Here is a 21,453-nt window from a genome sequence, read left to right as displayed (position 1 = left end):
GTTCAGCTCAAGGCTAACAACCCTGGCTGGTAAAACAAAATTGTTATGGAAATAGCAATGAAGAATCCTTCCACATCTGAGTACAACGGTATTCCCGAGACTCCACCCGGGGCTAAAATGACTGACAGTAGTGAAAACTGAGAGAAAGCTACTGAAACAATGAGGGAAGTCCTGCACACCGTCAGAGACGGAGGACCTTCATTACTGCCTGAAATGCAAACAGCGGAACTGGCAAAAGAAGACAATTCATAATATGAATCCAAGCATCTTGTAATAAAACTAAAAGCCAGCATATTTTATTGGAAGCTGAGCTTGAAAGAAAATTATAAAAACTACCAGTAGAGAATTACTTAATATTATACCAAAGAAATGCTTGGTCACCTCTGCACAAAAGACATGTGCAACAAAATTTCCTTAATTATGAACAACTTCAAATACATCTCAATATCAAAATTTGGAAAGCTTTAAGATAAGTTAGCAGCAATAACCCATCCAGTGGTAAGTTTTCAAGTTATAAATGTACCCAAGGAATAGAAGGTGAAATAATGGATTAAGATAATGAAAGACATTTTATAAAGCTCTTTTTTTTTTTAAAAAAAAATGCAAACAACAGGAATTCTGCAGATGCTGGAAATTCAAGCAACACACGTAAAAGTTGCTGGCGAACGCAGCAGGCCAGGCAGCATCTCTAGGAAGAGGTGCAGTCCATGTTTCAGGCCGAGACCCTTCGTCAGGACTAACTTCAGTCTCGGCCTGAAACGTCGACTGCACCTCTTCCTAGAGGTGCTGCCCGGCCTGCTGCATTCACCAGCAACTTTTATGTGTGTTGTTTATAAAGCTCTTTCTGTATTTATTCTTTTTAAATAGAGCTCTTCTTGGTGTAAGGAAGGGAAATAAAATCTTCTCAGAGACAACTCCCAAAAATACACACACAGTAAAGTCCTCAAGTACATTACTCTTCAAAAGTAAGCTGAATTTATTTTGCCATTTCTTCATTAAAATGTTACCAACACAATCACCAATTCTGTAAAATAAAAATGTTACAGTATTCACTGTTGAGCTTTGTAGTAATTAAAATTGCAAGGCGATTAAAGGTGTCCGTTGCAATGAGAGTATCTATAGGAAGAGAACCCCAGCACCATCTAAACCATTCAAGTGCAATTTGCTTTATTACAAACTTTAAAAAAATGTCTTGAAAATAGTTCCATTACGAAGACTTGTATGTTTTCATTGTGCCTTTCAAGCCTGTGTTTTGTTTCCTGACTTTGATACAAAATTTTCACTTAATCTTCATTGCTTCAGGGGTTAGATTGCTTGTTAGCTGAAAATCCACCTTTGATATTGATCAGAAGGATTGCATGGTGCCAGGTTGGGTTTTTCACCTCTTGCACTTAAACACTCTTTTGAAGCTTGATTTATAAGAAGCATCTCCTGTAATGCAAAACAATATCTGAAAGATAAACTTGCAATACCTTTTTCTTATTAGTCACAATAACTTTGTCTGTTTTGGAAACACATTCTAGACCAGGGATTCCCAACCTGGGGTCCACAGACCTCTTGGTTAATAGTAGGGGTCCTTGGCATTAAAAAGGTTGGAAACCCCTGTTATAGACAAATGCTCATTGAATATGGTGAAGATTTAATCTGTCTTCTGACTACTTCACATAATCTATTCCCCAGGCATTGATCCTCCAAGAGGACCACAATCTTGTTGTAGGGTTGGAAGCTTGCGTGTCTCAATGACCCAGACAGCTACGTTGGTTGGAGTCACGGGATTGTGCTTTGGCTCTTGGCAGGGTCACCCATGCCATACAGGTCAAAGGATAGAGGCCAGGTCCACTGGTCCTCTAGGTTCAGGAGTTCAGCTCAGCACTAACAACACTGACCAATCAAAAAACGATTGGTACAGAAACAACAATGAAGAATAGAGACAGAGATGGAGGACCTTCATCTCTGCCCTAACTGCCAGCTTCATAATAGGCACTAAGGCAGGCATTGATGCCATGCCTCTTCCTGATATCACTCTTTAAAAAAAAACTTACCCATTCATAACGTAAGCTTTATAATTAACTCTAGTATGAGCTTCAGGCCATATACACATGCCATAATTCAGGATATACATTCTCCTACTTCATCATTCCCTTTCAGAATCAGAATCAGATTTAATATTACTGGCATATGTCCTGAAATTTATTAACTTAATGGCAGCAGTTACTAGCAATACACAAGTACACTCATGGGTTCAATGCCCATTGAGAAACTGGATGGCAGAGGGGAAGCAGCTTTTCCTGAATTGCTGAGTGTGTGCCTTCAGGCTTCTGTACGTTCCTCCCAATGGCAACAACAAGAGAAGGCATATCCTGGGTGGTGGAGATCCCCAATGATACACACCGCCTTTTTAAGGCAGCTCTCCCTGAAGATGTCTTAGATACTACGGAGGCTAATATCTGTGATGGAGCTGACTAATTTTACAAGTTACTGCAACCTACTTTGGTCTTTTGCAGCAGCCCCCCACTCCCCCCCAACACCAGACAGTGATGCAGCCGGTCAGAGAGCTCCCCATGGCAACATTTGCAGAAGTCTGAGTGTTTTAGTTGACCAACCAAATCTCCTCAAACTCCTAATGAAATATAGCCACGTTACAGCCTAATATTCATTATATTTCATCGTAGCCGAATGAAATATTGTCACATGACTGGCTCAAAATGAAAGTTAGTTAAATTAGTCAAGCCGGTTAAATAAACAATTTTATGTCCAAGGATATGTATTGTCTAGTTAATTCACTGTACTTCTTTTTATATTGTTTTGTGCTCCATAATTTGATTTGAGTTCCCATTCTTATTCCCAGAATTACTCTGGTGCCATTTGTGAACCATCTCATCTGGATCCAGATCAGAGCTGAACTTGTTTTACATTGCAGGTCAAAACAGGATGGATTTACCACTGGATGACAGATTAGTTTAGATGTTTATTTCAAGTGGTGGTTTCATTATTCACTTCCCTCCCAAATGTTGTATACATGCTTGCAACCTACAAAAGGCTTGGGCACAGAACTACAAAGGCTTCTTGGAGACCTGTTGGTGATGAGGTGGAGAATTAATCTATGGACAGGGATATCAGAGTTGGATTTCATGCAGGTGGTCTCACCGTCTGCAGCTTCATCATAGAAAATACCTCTGAGCAATATTGGTATATGTTGAATTGGTGAAGATTTCAGAAGGCACTGAAGTAGTTGGCTGAATATGTATACATTTAGGATAAGTTCCAGCAGGCCAGAAGGAAGCACCATATTTAGCCATAATGAAGATGAACACTATCAATTAAAATTGGACCCAACTTAGCTCATCTGCTGCAGAAGTCTTCTACAAATCAGTTTCCACTTGGTTGGACTATCAGTAGTTGCAAAGACACCTGAAGAGCAGACTGTCTGTTGGGTGGAAGCGACCAACAGCTCTGATAGAGGCAGATGCCAGGTTTTTAAGCTCACCCGTGGGAGGTGGTGCTTTAGCACTGCTGGCCCACCACCTCAAGGGAGTCTTGATCATAAGCGGCCCAAAACTCCTGAAGACAGGTGGCAGATCAACTGATAATCCCACTGGTGATAGCACAGGACAGTTAACATCTTAATCCACGTGTATTTTCAATTCTTTCCAAAGTACATCTGGTTAACTTCCCTCATCCTCCACTTAGGCTACACAAGATCATCCAGAACTGAGCTCTCTGCATCTCAGCCTGTAAACAAATCCTATTCATTCTTTCTACTCCCTGACCTACTCTGTGTTCTGTTAAGCAATTTCACTATTTAAAAATTCTCCTTTATTTTCAAATAAACAAATAGCCTCTATTCCAGTCCTGGAGGAGGTTCTTGGCACGAGACGTTGATTCATTTCCATAGACTCTGCTGAGTGACCTGCTGAATTCCTCCAGAATTTTGTGCACACTGCTTTGGATCTCCAGCATCTACAGAATTTCTTGTGTATACAAAAAGCTTCTGATCTTCTCCAGACCTAGTATCCTTAAAAATCCACGTGCTTACCATTCTAGCTCACTGATAACCTGAGTTCAATTACCCAAATACTGGCGATCGTGTTCTTACTTGAAAACGGTCCTGCTGCTCCACATCATGTTCCTCCTACAAGATGCTCCTTAAAGCCTATAGCTGACCAAGCTTATGATCATCCATCTTAATACCTTTATGTGTCTGCTTACATGATGGCATTTCCATGACACATTCTGGAGGTTTTGTTGCTTTAAAAAGTCACCTTCTAAATACAAATATTTACTAATAAATCATTATCATTCATAGGCAATTATGCTCCATTCTAGCTTCCTTTATGCCCCCTTTAATGCATCTTGTCAGGCTTTACACTGCGCGTCTTAAACACTCACTACATTCATATCACTATAGACCTAAGTGCTGTGTACGGTATTGAATATTTCAGTAATATTTGAGTAACCTTGTATCCATATTGTTTGATTCAGCATTCCTGTTCATTTAAATAATTCATTACAGGTCATATGTATAAATACGTGAATTGCACAAGTCACCACGTGATACGTGTGTGCCTCGCTTATAGTAAACACAAAGTTAGACCTGTACTCCCATGTCTTCCTTTGAATTAGTTTAATGCTTTGAAGTTATAAAACATAACACTAAGCACCTAGTTATTTACTTTTGTAATACAATTATTCAAAGTTCAAAGTAAATTAAGAAAGTGCATATATGTCACTATATGCTACCCAGGGAGATTCATTTTCTCGCAGGCATTCACAGTAGAACAAAGAAATACAATATAATCAATGAAAACCTGCAACCTACTGTTGCATGTTAATTGCTGCCTTGAGTAGCATCAGCTCATACTTATACATGAACTAGGGCTTTTCTGTTATAGAGGTTTCAGTACTATAACAAATTCCTTATTTTTCTACTTAAACATTAAGGGCCTCTTAAAATTTGAAACCAAAAGGTGCATATTTCTGCACCTATTATAGAAAGTAAACAAATATCCCAAATGCTTTACAACATAGCTGGAGAGCTAGAAATCATTTGAAAAATATTTTGCTGCACAATGAAATTCAATAAATTTTTTAAAACAAATGTCAAAATACATCACTTATGCATTGTAATCTATAAATTACTTACCTTGAGCTCCCATTTCTGCTCTGATGGAACAAAATTGTTTGAAGTTTGGTACGCACATCCCTGAAGGAAAGCATTGCCGTTTAAGTTATGAACACACAATTCCCTCTTGATATTATGTCGAATTTCATGCATTGAGGTATATTCAAAGTACTGAAAAGAATAACAAAGGTTAAAGAATTACAGCTACGATGTGCTCATTAAGTAATTTAAGGCAAACAATTCAAATGTTCTTACTATTAGTTGAATTACTCTGAAATTTAAAAAAAAACTCCATTTCAAATTGCTAAGATTTGTACCTATACAATGTCCATCAAGATTTTGGGCTAAACATTTCATATATTCATTAAAATAGCAATTTTTGCCCGAATATTCAGCCCTACTCTGCCATTTAGACCATAAGACCATAGGCACAGGAGCAGAATTAGGCCATTCAGCCCATTGAGTCTACTCTGCCATCCCATCATGGCTGATGCCTGATCTAACTCAACTCCATACACCTGCCTTCTCACGATATCCTTTGAGGCCCTGACTGATCAGGAAATGATCAACTTCCACCTTAAATATACACACAGATTTGGCCTCCACCGCAGTCTGCAGCAGAGCTTTCCATGGATTTACAACTCTCTGACGAAAAAAATGCCTCCTTACCTCTGTTCTAAAGGGTCGCCCTTCAATTTTGAAGCTGTGCCCTCTAGTTCTGGATACCCACACCATAGAAAAACATTCTCTCTACATCCACGTATCTAGTTCTTTCAACATCAGTATGTTTCAATGAGATTCCCCCCACATTCTTCTAAATTCCAGTGAGTACAGGCCCAAAGCTGCCAAGTGCTCCTCATATGTTAACCCCTTTATTCTCAGAATCATCGTTGTGAACTCGCTCCAAAGGCAACACATGCTTTCTGAGATATGGGTCCTAAAACTTTTGACAATACTCCAGGTGCAGCCTGACTTAGTGTCTTACTAGATTAGATTATGAGGACATGCAGTCCTCTTTTATTGTCTTTTATTTTAGTAATGCATGCATTAAGAAATGATACAATGTTCCTCCAGTATGATATCACAGAAACACAAGACAGACCAAGACGGAAAAACTGACAAAAACCACATAATTATAACATACAGTTACAACAGTGCAAGCAATACCATAACTTGATGAAGAACAGGCCATAGGCACAGTAAAAAAAAGTTCAAAGTCTCTCAAAAGTCCCATGATCTCATGCAGACGGGAGAAGGAATAAAACTCTCCCCGCCATGCCCGACCACAGTCCGACTCTGAGTCGTCTGAAAACTTCAAGCCTCCAACCAGCCCTCCGACACCGAGCACCACCTCTGCTAAGCGCTTTGACCCTAGCCCCAGCTGCCAGCAGCAGGTAAAGCCGAGGATTTGGGGCCTACCCTCCGGAGATTCTCGATCACATGGTAGCAGTGGCAGCGAACCGGGCATTTCAGAAGTTTCTCAGACGTTCCTCCGTGCTTCTCACGTCTGTTTCCATCAAATCAGAATCGTGCATGGCCCCCTATTTAACAAATACGATATCATTTCACCGGGGAGGCCGCGTGCGCTGTGTCGCGCCGCCATCTTCTTCTCCCGCCATTATAAAGGTTCAGAGTTATCTCCTTGCTTTTATATTCTATTCCCCATGAATTAAATGCCAACATTGCATTTGTATTCTTTACCACAGACTCAATCTGTAAATTAACCTTCTGGGAGTCTCGCACGAGGACTCCTAGATCCCTCTGCACCTCTGATGTTTGAGCATTCTCACCATTTAGATAATAGTCCGCACTATTGTTCCGTTTACCAAATATGTATTATCATACATTTGCCAACACTGTATTCCATCTGCTACTTTTTTGTCCATTCTTCCAATTTGTCTAAGTCCTGCTGCAATCGCATTGCTTCCTCAGTACTATGTACCCCTCCACTGATCTTCATATCATCTGCAAACTTTGCTACAAAGCCATCAATTCCATTATTTTCCTATTGACAAACAATGTGAAAAGCAGCAGTCCCAATACTGACCCCAGAAGAACACCACTAGTCACGAGCAGCCAACCAGAAAAGGCCCCTTTATTCCCAACTCACTGCCTCCTGCCTGTCAGCCATTCCAGTATTCATGCCAGTATCTTTCTTGAAACACCATTGGATCTTATCTTGTTAAACAGCCTCATGTGTGGCTTCTGAAAATCCATGTAAATGACATCCACTGACCACCCTGCTTGTTATTTTTTCCAAGAACTCTAACAGATTTGTCAGACAAGATTTCCCATAACAGAAACCAAGCTGACTTTGACTTATTTTATCATTAGTCTTCAAGTACCTCAAAACCTCAACTCCAGCACTTTCCCAACCACTGAGGTTAGACTAACTGGCCTATAATTTCCTTTCTTTTCGGTCCTCCCTTCTTAAAGAGTGGAGTGACATTTGCAATTTTCCAGTCCTCCGGGACCATGCCAGAATCAAGTGATTCTTGACAGATATTGACCAATGCTTCCATTATCTCTTCAGCAACCTCTCTCAGGACTCTGGGATGTAGTCCATCTGGTCCAGATGATTTATCCACATTAAGAAATTTGAGTTTGCCTAGCACTTTTTCCTTTGTAATAGTGTTATGTACCCCGTAACTGGGTTGCCAAACCAGCAGAAATGGAACGCTTGTTGGAGTCTGTGATTACTAGGAACTAATAAAGTTTTATTAAAGAAATAAGTAATACAGTACACTAATCGCAAGGATATAAATGTGACAGGTTAGCAATGATAATACACACATATACACAGAAATAGGGTAATAGGAATCAACCAAGCTCTATCACAGCCTAGGGGTAAAATGATCAGTCTTAAGTGAAGCAAGAGTTCAGTTCAGTTTAGTGCAGTTCGAAGTAATTGCTGTTGTTGTACCGTTGGGGGGGGGGAAGAGGGGGAAGAGGGGGAAGAGGGGGAAGAGGGGGAAGAGGGGGAAGAGGGGGAAGAGGGGGAAGAGGGGGAAGAGGGGGAAGAGGGGGAAGAGGGGGAAGAGGGGATATATATATATATATATATATACACACACACACACATATACATACACATACTCACGATCCTCTGGTACACTGCTAGTGTCTTCCACAGTGAAGACTGATGCAAAGTACCCATTAAGTTCATCTGCCATTTCTTTGTTCCTCATTACTATCTCACCAGAGTCATTTTCCAGTGGATCAATAGCAACTCTCACTTCTCTTTTACTTTTCATATAACTGAAAAGACTTTTGGTACCCTGCTATTGGCTAGTCTACCCTCTTATTTCATCTTTTCCCTTTTTGCAGCTTTTTTAGTTGCCTTTTGTTAGATTTTAAAAGCTTCCTAATCATCCAACTTCCCACTCATTTTTGCTACCTTATATCCTTAAATACAGTCCTTAACTTCCTTTGTCAGCCATGTTTGCCTACCCCAGCCAATTGAGAACTTCTTCCTCTGGGGGACATATCTATCCTGGACCTTGCGAACTATTCTCAAAAACTTCAGCCATCCCCGCCAGTATCCTCCTCCAATCCACCTGGGCAAGCTCCTCTCTCATGCCTCTGTAATTCCCTTTATTCCATTGCGATACTGACGCATGTGACTTATGCTTCTCCCTTTCAAATTGCAGTATGAATTCAATCACATTATGATCACTACTTCCTAAGGGTTCCTTTATATTAAGCTCCCTAATAAGACCTGGGTTATTACACAACACCCAATCTAAGTTAGCCCTTCCCCGAGTAGGCTCAAGCACAAACTGCTCTAAAAAGACATCTCATAGGCATTCATCAAATTCCCTCTCTTGTGAACCAACAGCAACCTGATTTTCCCCAATCCCCTTGCACATTGAAGTCCCCCATTACAATTGTGTCATTACTCTTATTACATGCCTCTTCCAGCTCCCTTTGCAATCTCAACCCCACATCTTCACCACTATTTGGAGGTCTATATATACTTCCCATAATGGTTTTCTTTAATCCTTGCAATTTCTTAACTCCACTCACAAAGATTCAACATTCTCTGACCCCATGTCACCTCTTTGTAAAGATGCACTTACATCTCTTACCAAAGGAGACACACCACCACCTGTGCCTTCCTGCCTGCCCTTTCGATACAAAGTATATCCTTTGATGTTAGGCTCCCAACTATGGCCTTCTTTCAGGCATGACTCAGTGATACCCACAATGTCATACGGACTAATTTCTAATTGCGCCATAAGCTCGTCCACCTTATTCTGAATGCTACACGTATAAATACGGCACCTTCAATCCTGCATTCTTTGCCCTTTTGAATTTTGTCTCTGTGGTACAATTTAACTCTTTGTCTGCATTTGGCTTGTCCTTCCTTACACATGTTACACCCATCATCTACTTGTAAGCCTGCTGACTTATCCTCAGCTCTGGTTCCCATCCCCTGCCACCTAGTTTAACTTCAGTAATTTCTATTACTTCAGCACTTATTTGCACTAGCACCACATCACTCGATCCACTTGACACCTACAGATCAATTAATGTTAGTCTTGACTGTTGTGTGAGTTTTAAACATCTCTTGGGTAGCAGATTCCAAAGCTTCACTAGCCTCTGCGTGAAGAAATTTCTCCACAAACCTGATTCTGAAGGGCTGACACCTTAACTGTGGACTCTGTTCAAGACGCCAAAGAAAACACAAACTCCATGTCTACACTGTAAAAGCTAAGAACTTAAATGTTTCAATGAAATCACTTCATTTTTCAAGAGTATAGATCCAGTCTGTTTAACTACTCCTCATAATACAAACAGATCTCAGAAATAAATCTACAGGACACTTGCTTTACTCTTCCAATGCAAGTATAATCTTTATACCTTTCCTTAGGAAGGGAAGCCAGGCACGTACACAATATTCCACATGCAGTCTCATAGGAAGTTGTATAATTGAATTAAGACATCTTATATTAATAATTAATCCTTTTGCAATAAAGTCCAATGTACCATTTTGCTTGCTCTTCCTGCATATTAACCTTCACTGATTGGTGTACAAACACAATCAGGATCCTCTGAACGTCAACCTCTCAATCTCTCAATATGAAGAAGTCGTCTATTTGACTACCAATCTCACAGCGCCATAGAGAAGAACAGCATAGAAACAGGCCCTTTGACACATCTAGTCCATGCTGAAACTATTTAAGCTGCCTACTTCCATCAACCTGCAGCTGGACTACAGCCCTCCATATCCCTACAATCCATGTACCTATCCAAGCTTCTGTTAAACATTGAAATCGAGCTCGCATTCACCATTTGTGCTGGCAGCTCATTCCATACTCGCAAGACCCCGAGTGAAGAAGTTTCCCCCCTCATGTCCCCCTTAAACTTCTCACCTTTCACCCTTAAGCCATGATCTCTGGTTATTTAAAGATTAAAGTCTGTCACGAGCCTTGTGGCCCATCAGGCCAGTGCTTATGCCGGTTTCCGTGGCGTGAAACAACTGAGAGTACGAGACTCCCCCCCCCCCCCCGATAGGACGCCAGTCTATCGCGAGGTTAACCCCCAGCATTTTGGCCGGTACCCATTCTCAGCTGGGTAGACTGGAGCATTGTGTTATTAAGTGCTTTGCTCAAGGACACACACACTGCCTCAGCCAAGGCTCGAACCCACGACCTTCAGATCGCTAGTCCAACACCCTAACCACTTGGCCACGCGCCACGATCTCTCGTTGTAGTCCCATCCAACCTCAGTGGAAAAAGCCTGCTTGCATTTACCCTATCTGTACTCCACATAATTTTGCATACCTCTATCAAATCCCCTCTCAATCTTCTACGTTCTAAAGAATACAGTCCTAACCTAGTCAATCTTTCCTTATAACTTAGGTCCTTCACACCCGGCAACATCCTTGTAAATTTTCTTTGCACTCGTTCAACCTTATTTACATCTTTCCTGTAGGTAGGTGACCAAAACTGCACACAAATACTCTCATGTCTTTTACAACTTCTATATAACATCCCACCTCTGCACTCAATACATTTGTAATGCCCTGGTTCACATCTTTACTGTTATGCTGCAGGAATTTCATTTTAGCAGTTCTGTAAGAGCAGTCTGTTCTGCTGTCAGCCTGTTTGGGTTACTGTTAAAGATAAGGGATGATGAGGAATGTGTGCCATCCAATGAGGATGGTGGAACTGGGAGGAGTTTTTTTTGATGAGGGACACCAAGGTTGGTCTTGGGGTATTTTTTTCGGTGGGAGATGGAGAGAAAAGATATGACCGGTGGGAGACCTGTTTGTTCAAGATAGATTGAGCACAACGTTCGGATATGGTGTGTGCTCTCACACAGACCGAGAGCCCAGTGTGTGAATGACGGAGAAGTTCAAAATGAGCTCCAACTTGTGCACATTAACTATTTAACTATAACAGGCCCTTTATGTTTTTTTTTCTTTTCTTTACTAACCCTTTAGTTAAGTAAGATTCATAAATATAATTAATTTAGTCATATGCAGTGTGCTGTCTGTTATTTCTTGGCACTGAGTTGTAACAGGGTAGCAAGTTACACAGCATCCACACAAACTGGGGTTCGGGGTGTAAGAGCCGTCCTAATATCACAGATTTGGCGGGATTGGAGTGTGTCTTCCCTAGACTTACACAGCCAAGGAAACCAGCGAGATTTCACATTGACTTATGAAAGATTTACGACCCTATCTACCTGTGATGTCACTTTCAATAAGTTATGTATCTGTATTCCAAGATCCCTTTATTCTGCAACACTCCTCAGTGTCCTATCGTTCACTGTGTAAGACCTACCCTGGATGAAGTGCAAAACCCCACAATTGTCTGCATTAAATTCCATCTGCCATATTTCCAGCTGATCCCCCTGCAAGGAATGATAGCCTTCCTCACTGTCCACTACACCCCAATCTTGGTGTCATCCACAAGTTTGCTGATCCAGTTAACCACAATGTCATCCAGATCATTGATATAGATGATAAACACAAAGGTCCCAGCACCGATCCCTGCGGCACACCAATAATCACATTGGCAATGTAAGTGACCTTACATTTCTCTACATTACATACCCCCTTCCATGTCCTTGTCAATTCTTGTAAAGTCAATAATACACTAAAGTCCCTCAACATCATCCTCCAACCACATTGACACCCAACATTTTATCATGAAAGTTGAATATTTTGTACTTCATCACACAATTTAAATTATTGATGTACATTGTAAACAATGGAGCCCCAGCACCCAAACCTTTGGAAACAGCCTTCCAAAACAATAATGACAGTTGACATCGACTGTTTTGCTAATAACTAATCAATTCATTCAACTACATTACTTGAAATTATGGTATTGGGGTAACTATCTCATGTGAACATAAGAACATTAAGAAATAGGAGGAGTAGGCCATCCAGCCCATCGAACCTGCCCCGCCATTCAATAAGATCATGGCTGATCTGTCCGTAAACTCAGCTCCATCTACCTGCCTTTTCCCCATAACCCTTAATTCCCTTACTATGTAAAAATCTATCTAACTGTATCTTAAATCTATTTAGCAAAGAAGCCTCAACTGCTTCCCTGGGCAGATAATTCCACAGATTCACCCCTCTCTGGGAAAAACAATTTCTTCTCATCTCCATCCTAAACCTTCTCCCCTGAACCTTGAGGCAATGTCCCCTAGTTCTAGTCTCACCTACCAATGGAAACAACTTTCCTACTTCTATCTTATCTATCCCTTTCTTACCAATGTGTGAAGTGTCTTACTAAAGGTCTTGAAAAATACAACATAGAATTGTATTTTTTTTCCTTCTCTCTCCCTCTCTCTTTCTCACTCACAATGCTGGAGGAACTCAGTAGATCAGGCAGCATCTATGCAAAAGAGCAAACAGTTGACGCTGAGACCCAAAACATTGACTGTTTACTCCTTTCCATAGATGCTGCCTGGCCTGCCGAGTACCTCCAGCATTTTGAGTGTGTTGCTTGGATTTCCAGCATAAGCAGATTTTCTCTCATTTGTGATAGAATTATATAAACTCATCTACTTCACTATAAAAAACAGGACAGCACAGTGCAGGCCTTTTGGCCCACAATGTTGTGGGGATCTTTTAACCTACTCTAAGATCAAGATCCTTCCCTCCCATATAGTCCTCCATTTTTCTTTCATCCATGTGCTTTCTTAAATATCTCCAATGTATCTTCCTTTATCACCATCCCTGGCAATGCATTCCATGCAGTTACCACTCAGCTGGTAAAAAAATAACAACGTACCCCTGACATCCCCCCCCTACTTTCCTCGAATTACCTTAAAATTAGACCCTCTCATATTGCGCATTTCCACCCTGGGAAAAAGTCTCCAGCCGTCCATTCTTTATATGCCTCTTATTATCTGTATACCTCTATCAAATCAACTCTCATTCTCTTTCTTCGAAAAAATAGTTCTAGTCCGCTCAACTTATCTTCATCAGACGTGCTCCCTAATCCAGGAAGCATACTGGAAATCTCTATGGGAATGAATAAACAGCCTATGTTTTGGGCCGAGACTCGTCTTCAGGAGTCAGGGCCTTGGCCCAAAACGTCGACTGTTTTTTTTTCATTTCCATAGATGCTGCCTGACCTACTGTGACCATCCAGTATTTTGTGTGTGTGTTGCTTTGGATCTCCAGCATCTACAGAATTTCTCGGATTTATGACACTGAAAATCTCCTTTGCAGCCTCTCTAAAGTTTCCACATCCTTCCTATAATGAGGTGTGTTTTAATCCGAGCTTTACAGAGCTGCAACATTACCTCACAGCTTTTGAACTCAATCCCTTCACTGATGAAGCCCAACACAGCATACACCTTTGTAACCACCTTATCAAGTTGTGGATAACTTAGAGGGATCTGTGGACATGGACCCTGATATCCACACGTTTCTCCACTGTGTTAAGAATCCTATCATTAACCTTATACTCTGCGTTTAATGTCAACCTTCACACTTTTCCAGTTTGAACTCTATCGGCCATTTCTCAACCCAGCTCTGCATCCTGTCAATGTAACCTATGGCAACCTTCTACACTATCCACAACACCACCAAACTTCCATGTTACTTGCAAACTTACTAATCCAAACCTCCACTTCCTCAAAGAACAGCAGTCTCAGTACACTACTGGTCAGTGACCTCCAGACAGAACTTGCTCCATTTAATACCCCTCCTCCAACCCTTCTTTTGTGGGCAAGTCAATTCTGAATCCATGTAGTCAAATTTCCATGGAACTCATGTTTCCTAACTTTTCAAATGAGCCTACTGTGGGAAATCTTGCCAATTGCCTTACACAGAAACCTATATGCACTACATCCACTGCTCTACCTTCATTAATTTTCTTTGTTACTTCAAGGCATTTGTTACTTCTCGAAATGCTCATATATCCTATCTCTAAAAATCCTCTCCAATAGTTTATCACCTTTGATGTAAGACTCACTGGTCCATAATTCCCAGGATTTCCTTATTACTCATCTTGAGAATGGAATAACACTTGGCACCCTCCAATCTTCTGGTATTATTCTGTGTCCAGTGAGGACGCAAAGATTGTCACCAACTGCACAGCAATCTCTTCCCTCACTTCCTGTAGGAACCTGAGATTTATCCCATCCAAACCCAGGGAATTACACAGTACCTTGTAAAAGAATTCCAATCCCAACCCTTTGTTCACATAAATGAGTATTACAACCAGGGATTTTGATCAACTTAACTGATCATTTTTGTTTGTGATTCCCATGCTCCTTTCCCCTCCCCTCCACAGTAGAGCACAAAGAACAGGGAAAATTGTAAAGCAAGAATAGCTGAAAATTTAAAAACTGAAAAGTCAGTAGTTCAAAAGTATTCAACCTGCTTTGCTCAATACTTGGTTGAAAAACCTCTTGCAGCTATTACAGCCAGTAGTCTTTTTGGATAAATCATTAGCTTTGCACAATGTGATGGAGCAAGATTTGCCCATTCCTCCTTGCAAAGTTACTCAAGCTGCGCCAGGTTAGTTGGGGAGCAGCGGTGTACAGCAATACCGGGATCTTGCCGGAGATGTTCTGTTGGGTTATGGTCAGGACAGAACTGGACCACTGAAGGATATCAATCTGTTTTCATTAGAAATCCACTCCATAGTTGCTCTGGCAGTGTGCTTTGGTTTGTTATCCTGCTGAAAGACCAACTTCCTCCCCCGTTTAAGCTTTCTGGCAGAGGCTAGCAGGTTTTTAATTCAGGATTTCTCTGTAATTACCAGCATTCCTCCACCATACTTTACAGTACGAATGGTGTTACCTGGCTGATGCACAATATTAGATTTACACCACACAAACCACTTGGTGCTGAGGCCAAAATGTCCACTTTAGTCTCATATGACCACAAGACCTTCTTCTACATCTTTACAATATCTTCTAAGTGATGATTTGCAAATTCTCTACAACTAAGAATATGTTTTATTTTTAGTCAGGGCTTCTTCCTTGCTACTCTTCCATAACCATTTTGTGCAAAGCCCTAAGAGATTGTGGAGCCATGAATTTACCATCAATTACAGCCACTGACTTCTGCAGATCAGTCAATAATCACTGTCACCACAGTCGTGCGAGTCCTCCAGCAACTAACTTTAGAGGGACAGCCTGACTTAGGCAGTGTGGCTGTGGTTTAGATTAGATTAGATGATGAGGACACACAGTCCCCTTTTATTGTCATTTAGTAATGCATGCGTTAAGAAATGACACAATTTGTTCCTCCAGAATGGTACCACAGAAACACAAGACAAACCAAGACTAAAATAAAACTGACAAAAACCACATAATTATAACAGATAGTTACAACAGTTCAAAGCAATACCGTAATTTGATGAAGAACAGGCCATGGGCACAGTAAAAGAAAAAGTCTCAAAGTCTAAAAGTTTCATATTTTTTCCATTTTCTCCACTGAATTCAGAGCCTTTGAAATGGTCTTGTACCCTTCCCCAGATTTCACATTTCCCTAACTAGTCTTGAATGCTCATTTATCTTCATTTTGGCTTGATCTGTTGAAAATCTATCATATTTTTGGACTTTACAGAAAGAGGGGATATTTATTCTTACGAATTCATCAAAAACATTTCCTGCATCAACAAATTGGGTGAATTAGTAATGCACCTGAGAAAAGTTAGTATAGTAATTACAAAGTGGGTGAATACTTTTTCCAGCCTCAATTCTGATTTTTAGTTGTTGACAGGTTTTGAAAATTTTGATGTGATTCACAAAGTTATGTAGACTAACTCAAAAAATCCTACTTCGATACATATTAAATTTAGAAAATGAGACAGTAAAATGTGAAAATAGTTGTGGGGACTGAGTACTTTTTCAAGGCACTGTATATCATAATGCTCTTCAACTTCCACGTATTCTCATCTATTAAGGTAACCCAATAAAAAACATTTGTTAATCATTTAGTTTAAATATATCATGTTTACTTTGCATAATCATTACCATTAATAACAGATCCCAGCAATTTTTCCAACCATTGATGTCAGGTTAACAAGTCCATAGTTTCCAGTTTTAACAACACAGATGCAAAGGTCAAAGATGCAAGTTCCGCTATAGGGATAGAAGTAACTAGGGTCCAAAACAAAATGTAAAAACACAAATATGACAATTTTTCGATCACCATCTAAAATCAAAATGGTACTTGGAGGAGATTAACATGATATTCCTTGAAATCCTCTTGGTCTAAAACTGATGAATTACACAAGCTAATACTTTTGCTCTATAATATTTGGCACAAAGGAAATGGAGCACAACAGCATAAATATTAGTAACATTTTCAAATTTGGCTATTTCACTAACATACACACACACACAGTCTGGGTGGTGGGGTGGAGATACGTCTCTACCAAAGGAGGTGCAATGCACTCCTTCCCTCCGCTAACCTGCATGTCACCCTTTGGCAAGCTGTAGTTCCTGTTTAGCCTTCACCATCAACACCCCCCCCCGCCCAAAACCGGAATCAGGGTCATGTGAAGTCATGGGAGCAGGTAGTGGATGTTCATATGAGCAGCTGGTGCATATCACAAGTCCTGGTTATGCAACCAGGCAGACAATCTCTGAAGAGTATTGATAATGGTTGGGGGGTCTCCTGTCTTGTAAAGACACTGCCCAGAAGAAGGCAATGGCAAACCACTTCTGTAGAAAAATTTGCCAAGAACAATCATGGTCACAGAGAGACCACGATCACCCACGCCCACCCACGTCATACGACAAGGCACATATCAAACGATCGACAGACCATGAAGACCAAAAGATATAGGAGAAAAACTCAGCCATTTGGCCCCTATTGAGCCTGCTCTGCAGACACAGTAGAAGATAAAAAAAATACAAAATAAATTAAAAGGTAGTAAAGAAAATAGATTTTTGTACTATCAGGGTGTTAAATTTTGCAAACTGAGAACATGGCTGGAGTTTTGCTACCAATGGCTAACGATTTGATACTCTTTAAAACAACCAAGCCAAGGTTTCTTTAAAGCTACCCCATATTGAATGAATATATTCAATGTGCCAATACACTGTATTTTGTTACCTGGTTTCCTCCAAGACCATGGCATGTATACATTATTAGCTGTTTTCCACCTGCATTGTTTTCACCAGCGTCGAGACAGGTTTGCGAAACCTCATTTTTAATCTGAAATTGAAGGTAGGTTGGAGTGAGGAGAGAAAGAGTGACCTCCTTGTAGAGCTAGAACTACACTTTGACTGAACAAAGGTTTGTAACTTACTTTTTACATTAATAGAACAGCTTTTAATTCAGAAGGTTGAGTATTCAATGGTTTAATTTAATATCAAAGAATGCCACTTGAAATTCTTACTGATCACAGACATCCACAAAACGGAAAACTTCAATGAATGATAGAAAACAATGGAACCCCAAAGCCACCCTTGCCCTGCACAAGCAGCAAAAGCATCAACCCTTCCTCCACTTGTTTCAGCCAAAAGCATCGGCCCCCACCACCCACCAAGCAATAGCAAAGCCCCCAGAGACAATGATCTGGAGTCCATCAAAAAACACTGTTCATCCCAACATTTCAACATCTCACAGGCTCTCTATCTTACTAATGAGGGAGGGAGGGTGGGAGAGATAACGCTCCTGCCACAGCGAGAAGGGAGGCCAACAGCTCAACATTACAGTCTACAGCGTTGCTTATTTCGACAGCAGCATACACTGCTGTCTCGATGTTCCGATCTCCCACAACGTTTCAGTCGGCGACACCAATTGTGACTTGAACCAATTCAGCACAATTTATATTTCAATTGAAAACACTCAGTTAAATATTGTAGATATTAAGTGATGATCCAGTAAAGTATAAAAATCAGATTCTCAAATAATTGATGGTTCAAGTATAACATTAGGAAAATAGAAAATGTTAAATTAAGTAAATCGATAATTTAAACAAATTCTAAAGCTCAAGTGCCCAAAATGCCATCAAAAATCCTATACAATAATTCTTGTACTGTAGAAAATATATTGTATAAATATGCTTAAATAGAAAAAAAATACTTACAGCACCAAAATGTTGAGGAGACTGCTCAGGTGTAAATAACTCTGGATAAACATTCTTCAGGTACCAAGTGAAGTTCTTACATTGCAAACGTTGTTTTAGCTCAAGCCTTTCTGTAATGTCTCCAAAAGTTTTCTGTTTAAAAAAGTTACCATTAGCACCTACTATCTTAATACTCTTCCCATCACGTCAACTACAAGACACAAGATCTATAAAAGAAAGCTCATTTGATGAAGTGTAACACATATAAAATGCTGGAGGAGCTCTACAGTTGTGTATCACTGTGGACACCATTTTGTGTGTTCCTCTGGAAGATGCTGCCTGACGCGAGTTCCTCCAGCAGTCGCTATGCGTTACACTGGATTTCCAGCATCTGCTGAATCTTCTGTGTTTATCGTCCGATGAAGTGCTCCTTTTTGAAAATTGCCAGATTAACCAGTTCCTTAACAGCTTTTCTTACTAAGTACCTAAAGTACACTAATGTTTAATTGTTTCCTTAAGATAACATTTAAATAAAAAAGCCACTTTGAATGATTTCTCAGGTAATTATTCAAGTAGCATAATATATTACCTTTGAACAATGGATGGATGCAATTAAAAGCTTTTCCTCTATTCAGTTTAAATATGTAATACTGCAATTGCTTTTTAATTCTCAAATTGTCTGCACTTTTGACTAATATTGAATAAATTTAATGTAATATTCAGTATCATCATTATGTGCCTTGTCCTATGACGTGGGCGATCATAGTCTGCATCTACTGTCCGCGGGGAAGACATCCTTCATGTTGTTGTTCTTATTCTTTTCTCTATCTGTGATCATAATCGCTTTTGGCAAGTTTTTCTACAGAAGTGGTTTGCCATTGCCACCTCCTGAGCAGTGTCTTTACAAGATGGGTGACCCCGGCCATTATTAATATCCTTCAGAGATTGTCTGTCTGGCATCAGTACTCACATAACCAGGAATAGTGATGTGCACCAGCTGCTCATACGACCATCCACCACCTGCTCTCAGATTCATGTGACCTGACTGGGGTGCTAAGCAGGTGGTACATCTTACTCAAGCTAGCAAAGGGAAGGAGTGTCTTGCACACATGCAAGTTTTGGGTTCCTTTATGCATTACCTCATTGGATGCACAAAGGACCAAAATGAAAACTGCTCACTGAACAACTTGCCTAATTCCATAGCATCTGATTATTTTTCATTGAAAAGATTTTGATGCTACTAGATAGAGTTAAGGAAGGGACTGAGTGTGGGGAAGCAACAAAAGAGGAGGTCCATCATAACAGGTGAGAATGCACAAGTCTTTTGTTACCAGTGCTTGAAGATTTTTTTTTGACAAGGTTGATACTTCTGAGAGTAATTTTTAATTTTGAGAGTTGGTTTCCTTCATTTGGAAAGTCTAAAACTCAGGGTCATAGTCTCTGGCTGAAGGGTTCAGATACAGAGCGATTTCTTCACATAGTGAGCTGAGAACCTTTGGAATTATCTGCACCACAGTGAGGCATTTGCTCAGCTGATGAAGAATTGGTAATTACAGTTAACGGAATTGAGCATAAAGGATATGGGAAGAGAATGGAAAATGGACAAGGCTGAAGTTAATTTCTCAACCATGAAATAATTTTGCTCTGCTGTGAGATTTGCAGTTCATCTGTTTAATTATTGATTGAGTGAGGTACAGTGCTCTTCCAGCCCTTCAAGACTCGCTGCCCACCAATCCCCTGATATAACCCTAGCCTAATCGCTGGTCAATTTACGACGACGAGTTAACTTCCTTTGGACTGTGGAAGCACCCGGAGAAAACCCACATGGTCACATGGAGAACGTGCAAATTCCTTGCAGGCACTGGCAGGAACTGAACCTGGGTCATCAGTACTGTAAGGTTTTTAAAATTTCTATTCCTGTAATAAATAGAACTACAGCAATGAAGTAGCCACTGATGCCAAACTTTTGAAACAATTGTTGCAACTTTTAATATAATGGGCAATGTAGCAGTTTCTGTTGAATGCTGTATGAACTTTTGATGTGTCTATCTTGACAACCTTTGAACTCAAGTCTCCATTTTCTTGTGAGCAATTTATGATATAAAAGATCCTTTTAATGGTTCTTTTGTGATATAAAAGGTTTTTTTTAAATCATGGACAAGCAATTTGTTATTTTTCTTAAAAATCCAATAACTGCTCATGACATGTGCCAGGAAGGCACAAACATAATAAACTCTGCAGACAACAGGAATTCTGCAGATGCTGGAAATTCAAGCAACACACATCAAAGCTGCTGGTGAACGCAGCAGGCCAGGCAGCATCTGTAGGAAGAGGCGCAGTCGACGTTTCAGGCCGAGACCCTTCGTCAGGACTCTGCAGACGATGGAAATCCAAAGCAACACACACAAAATGCCAGAGGAACTCCGTAGGTCGGGCAGCATCTATGGAAATGAATAAGCAGTTGAAATTTTGGGCCAAGACCCTTCTTCAGGACTGAAAGGGAAGGGAGAAGGTGCCAAGATTAAAAGGTGGGAGGACGGGAAGGAGGCTGATAGCTGAAGAGTGGGTCTGGGTGAGCACATGGTCGAAGGGTCAGAGGGCAGCAGAGATCGCAGAGGGGGAAGCAGTGAGAGCTCAAGTTCAAAGTAAAATTTATTATCAGAGTACATACATGTCACCACATACAACCCTGAGATTCTTTTTTCCTACGGGCATACATAGCAAATCCATAGAGCACTAACTGTAAACATCAGGAATTCTAAACTATAAACTGTGCAAATGCAGATATAAATAAATAGCAATAATTAAAAAGCATGAAATAATACA

General features: G+C 40.4%; 1 protein-coding gene across 2 annotated transcripts in view; it reads right to left on the bottom strand.

The window, feature by feature from the left end:
* Positions 1 to 958: 958 nt before the first annotated feature.
* galnt3 (UDP-N-acetyl-alpha-D-galactosamine:polypeptide N-acetylgalactosaminyltransferase 3 (GalNAc-T3)) overlaps positions 959 to 21,453 on the bottom strand; it is a 44,419-nt gene continuing 23,924 nt past the window's right edge. For both annotated transcript variants that reach the window (XM_072259678.1, XM_072259677.1), the window contains exons 8-11: positions 18,649 to 18,780; positions 17,670 to 17,771; positions 5,144 to 5,293; positions 959 to 1,431 (exon numbers count right to left, since the gene is read on the bottom strand). In XM_072259678.1, coding sequence (XP_072115779.1) covers positions 1,318 to 1,431; positions 5,144 to 5,293; positions 17,670 to 17,771; positions 18,649 to 18,780 — 498 coding nt within the window. In that variant the 3' untranslated portion in view covers positions 959 to 1,317. The remainder of the gene's footprint in view (positions 1,432 to 5,143; positions 5,294 to 17,669; positions 17,772 to 18,648; positions 18,781 to 21,453) is intronic.

The sequence above is a fragment of the Mobula birostris genome, chromosome 6, assembly GCF_030028105.1.
Source record: "Mobula birostris isolate sMobBir1 chromosome 6, sMobBir1.hap1, whole genome shotgun sequence".
Taxonomy (NCBI): Eukaryota; Metazoa; Chordata; class Chondrichthyes; order Myliobatiformes; family Myliobatidae; genus Mobula; species Mobula birostris.
Note: the sequence above shows the minus strand (reverse complement) of the source record. Positions and strands in the feature narration are given on the sequence as shown.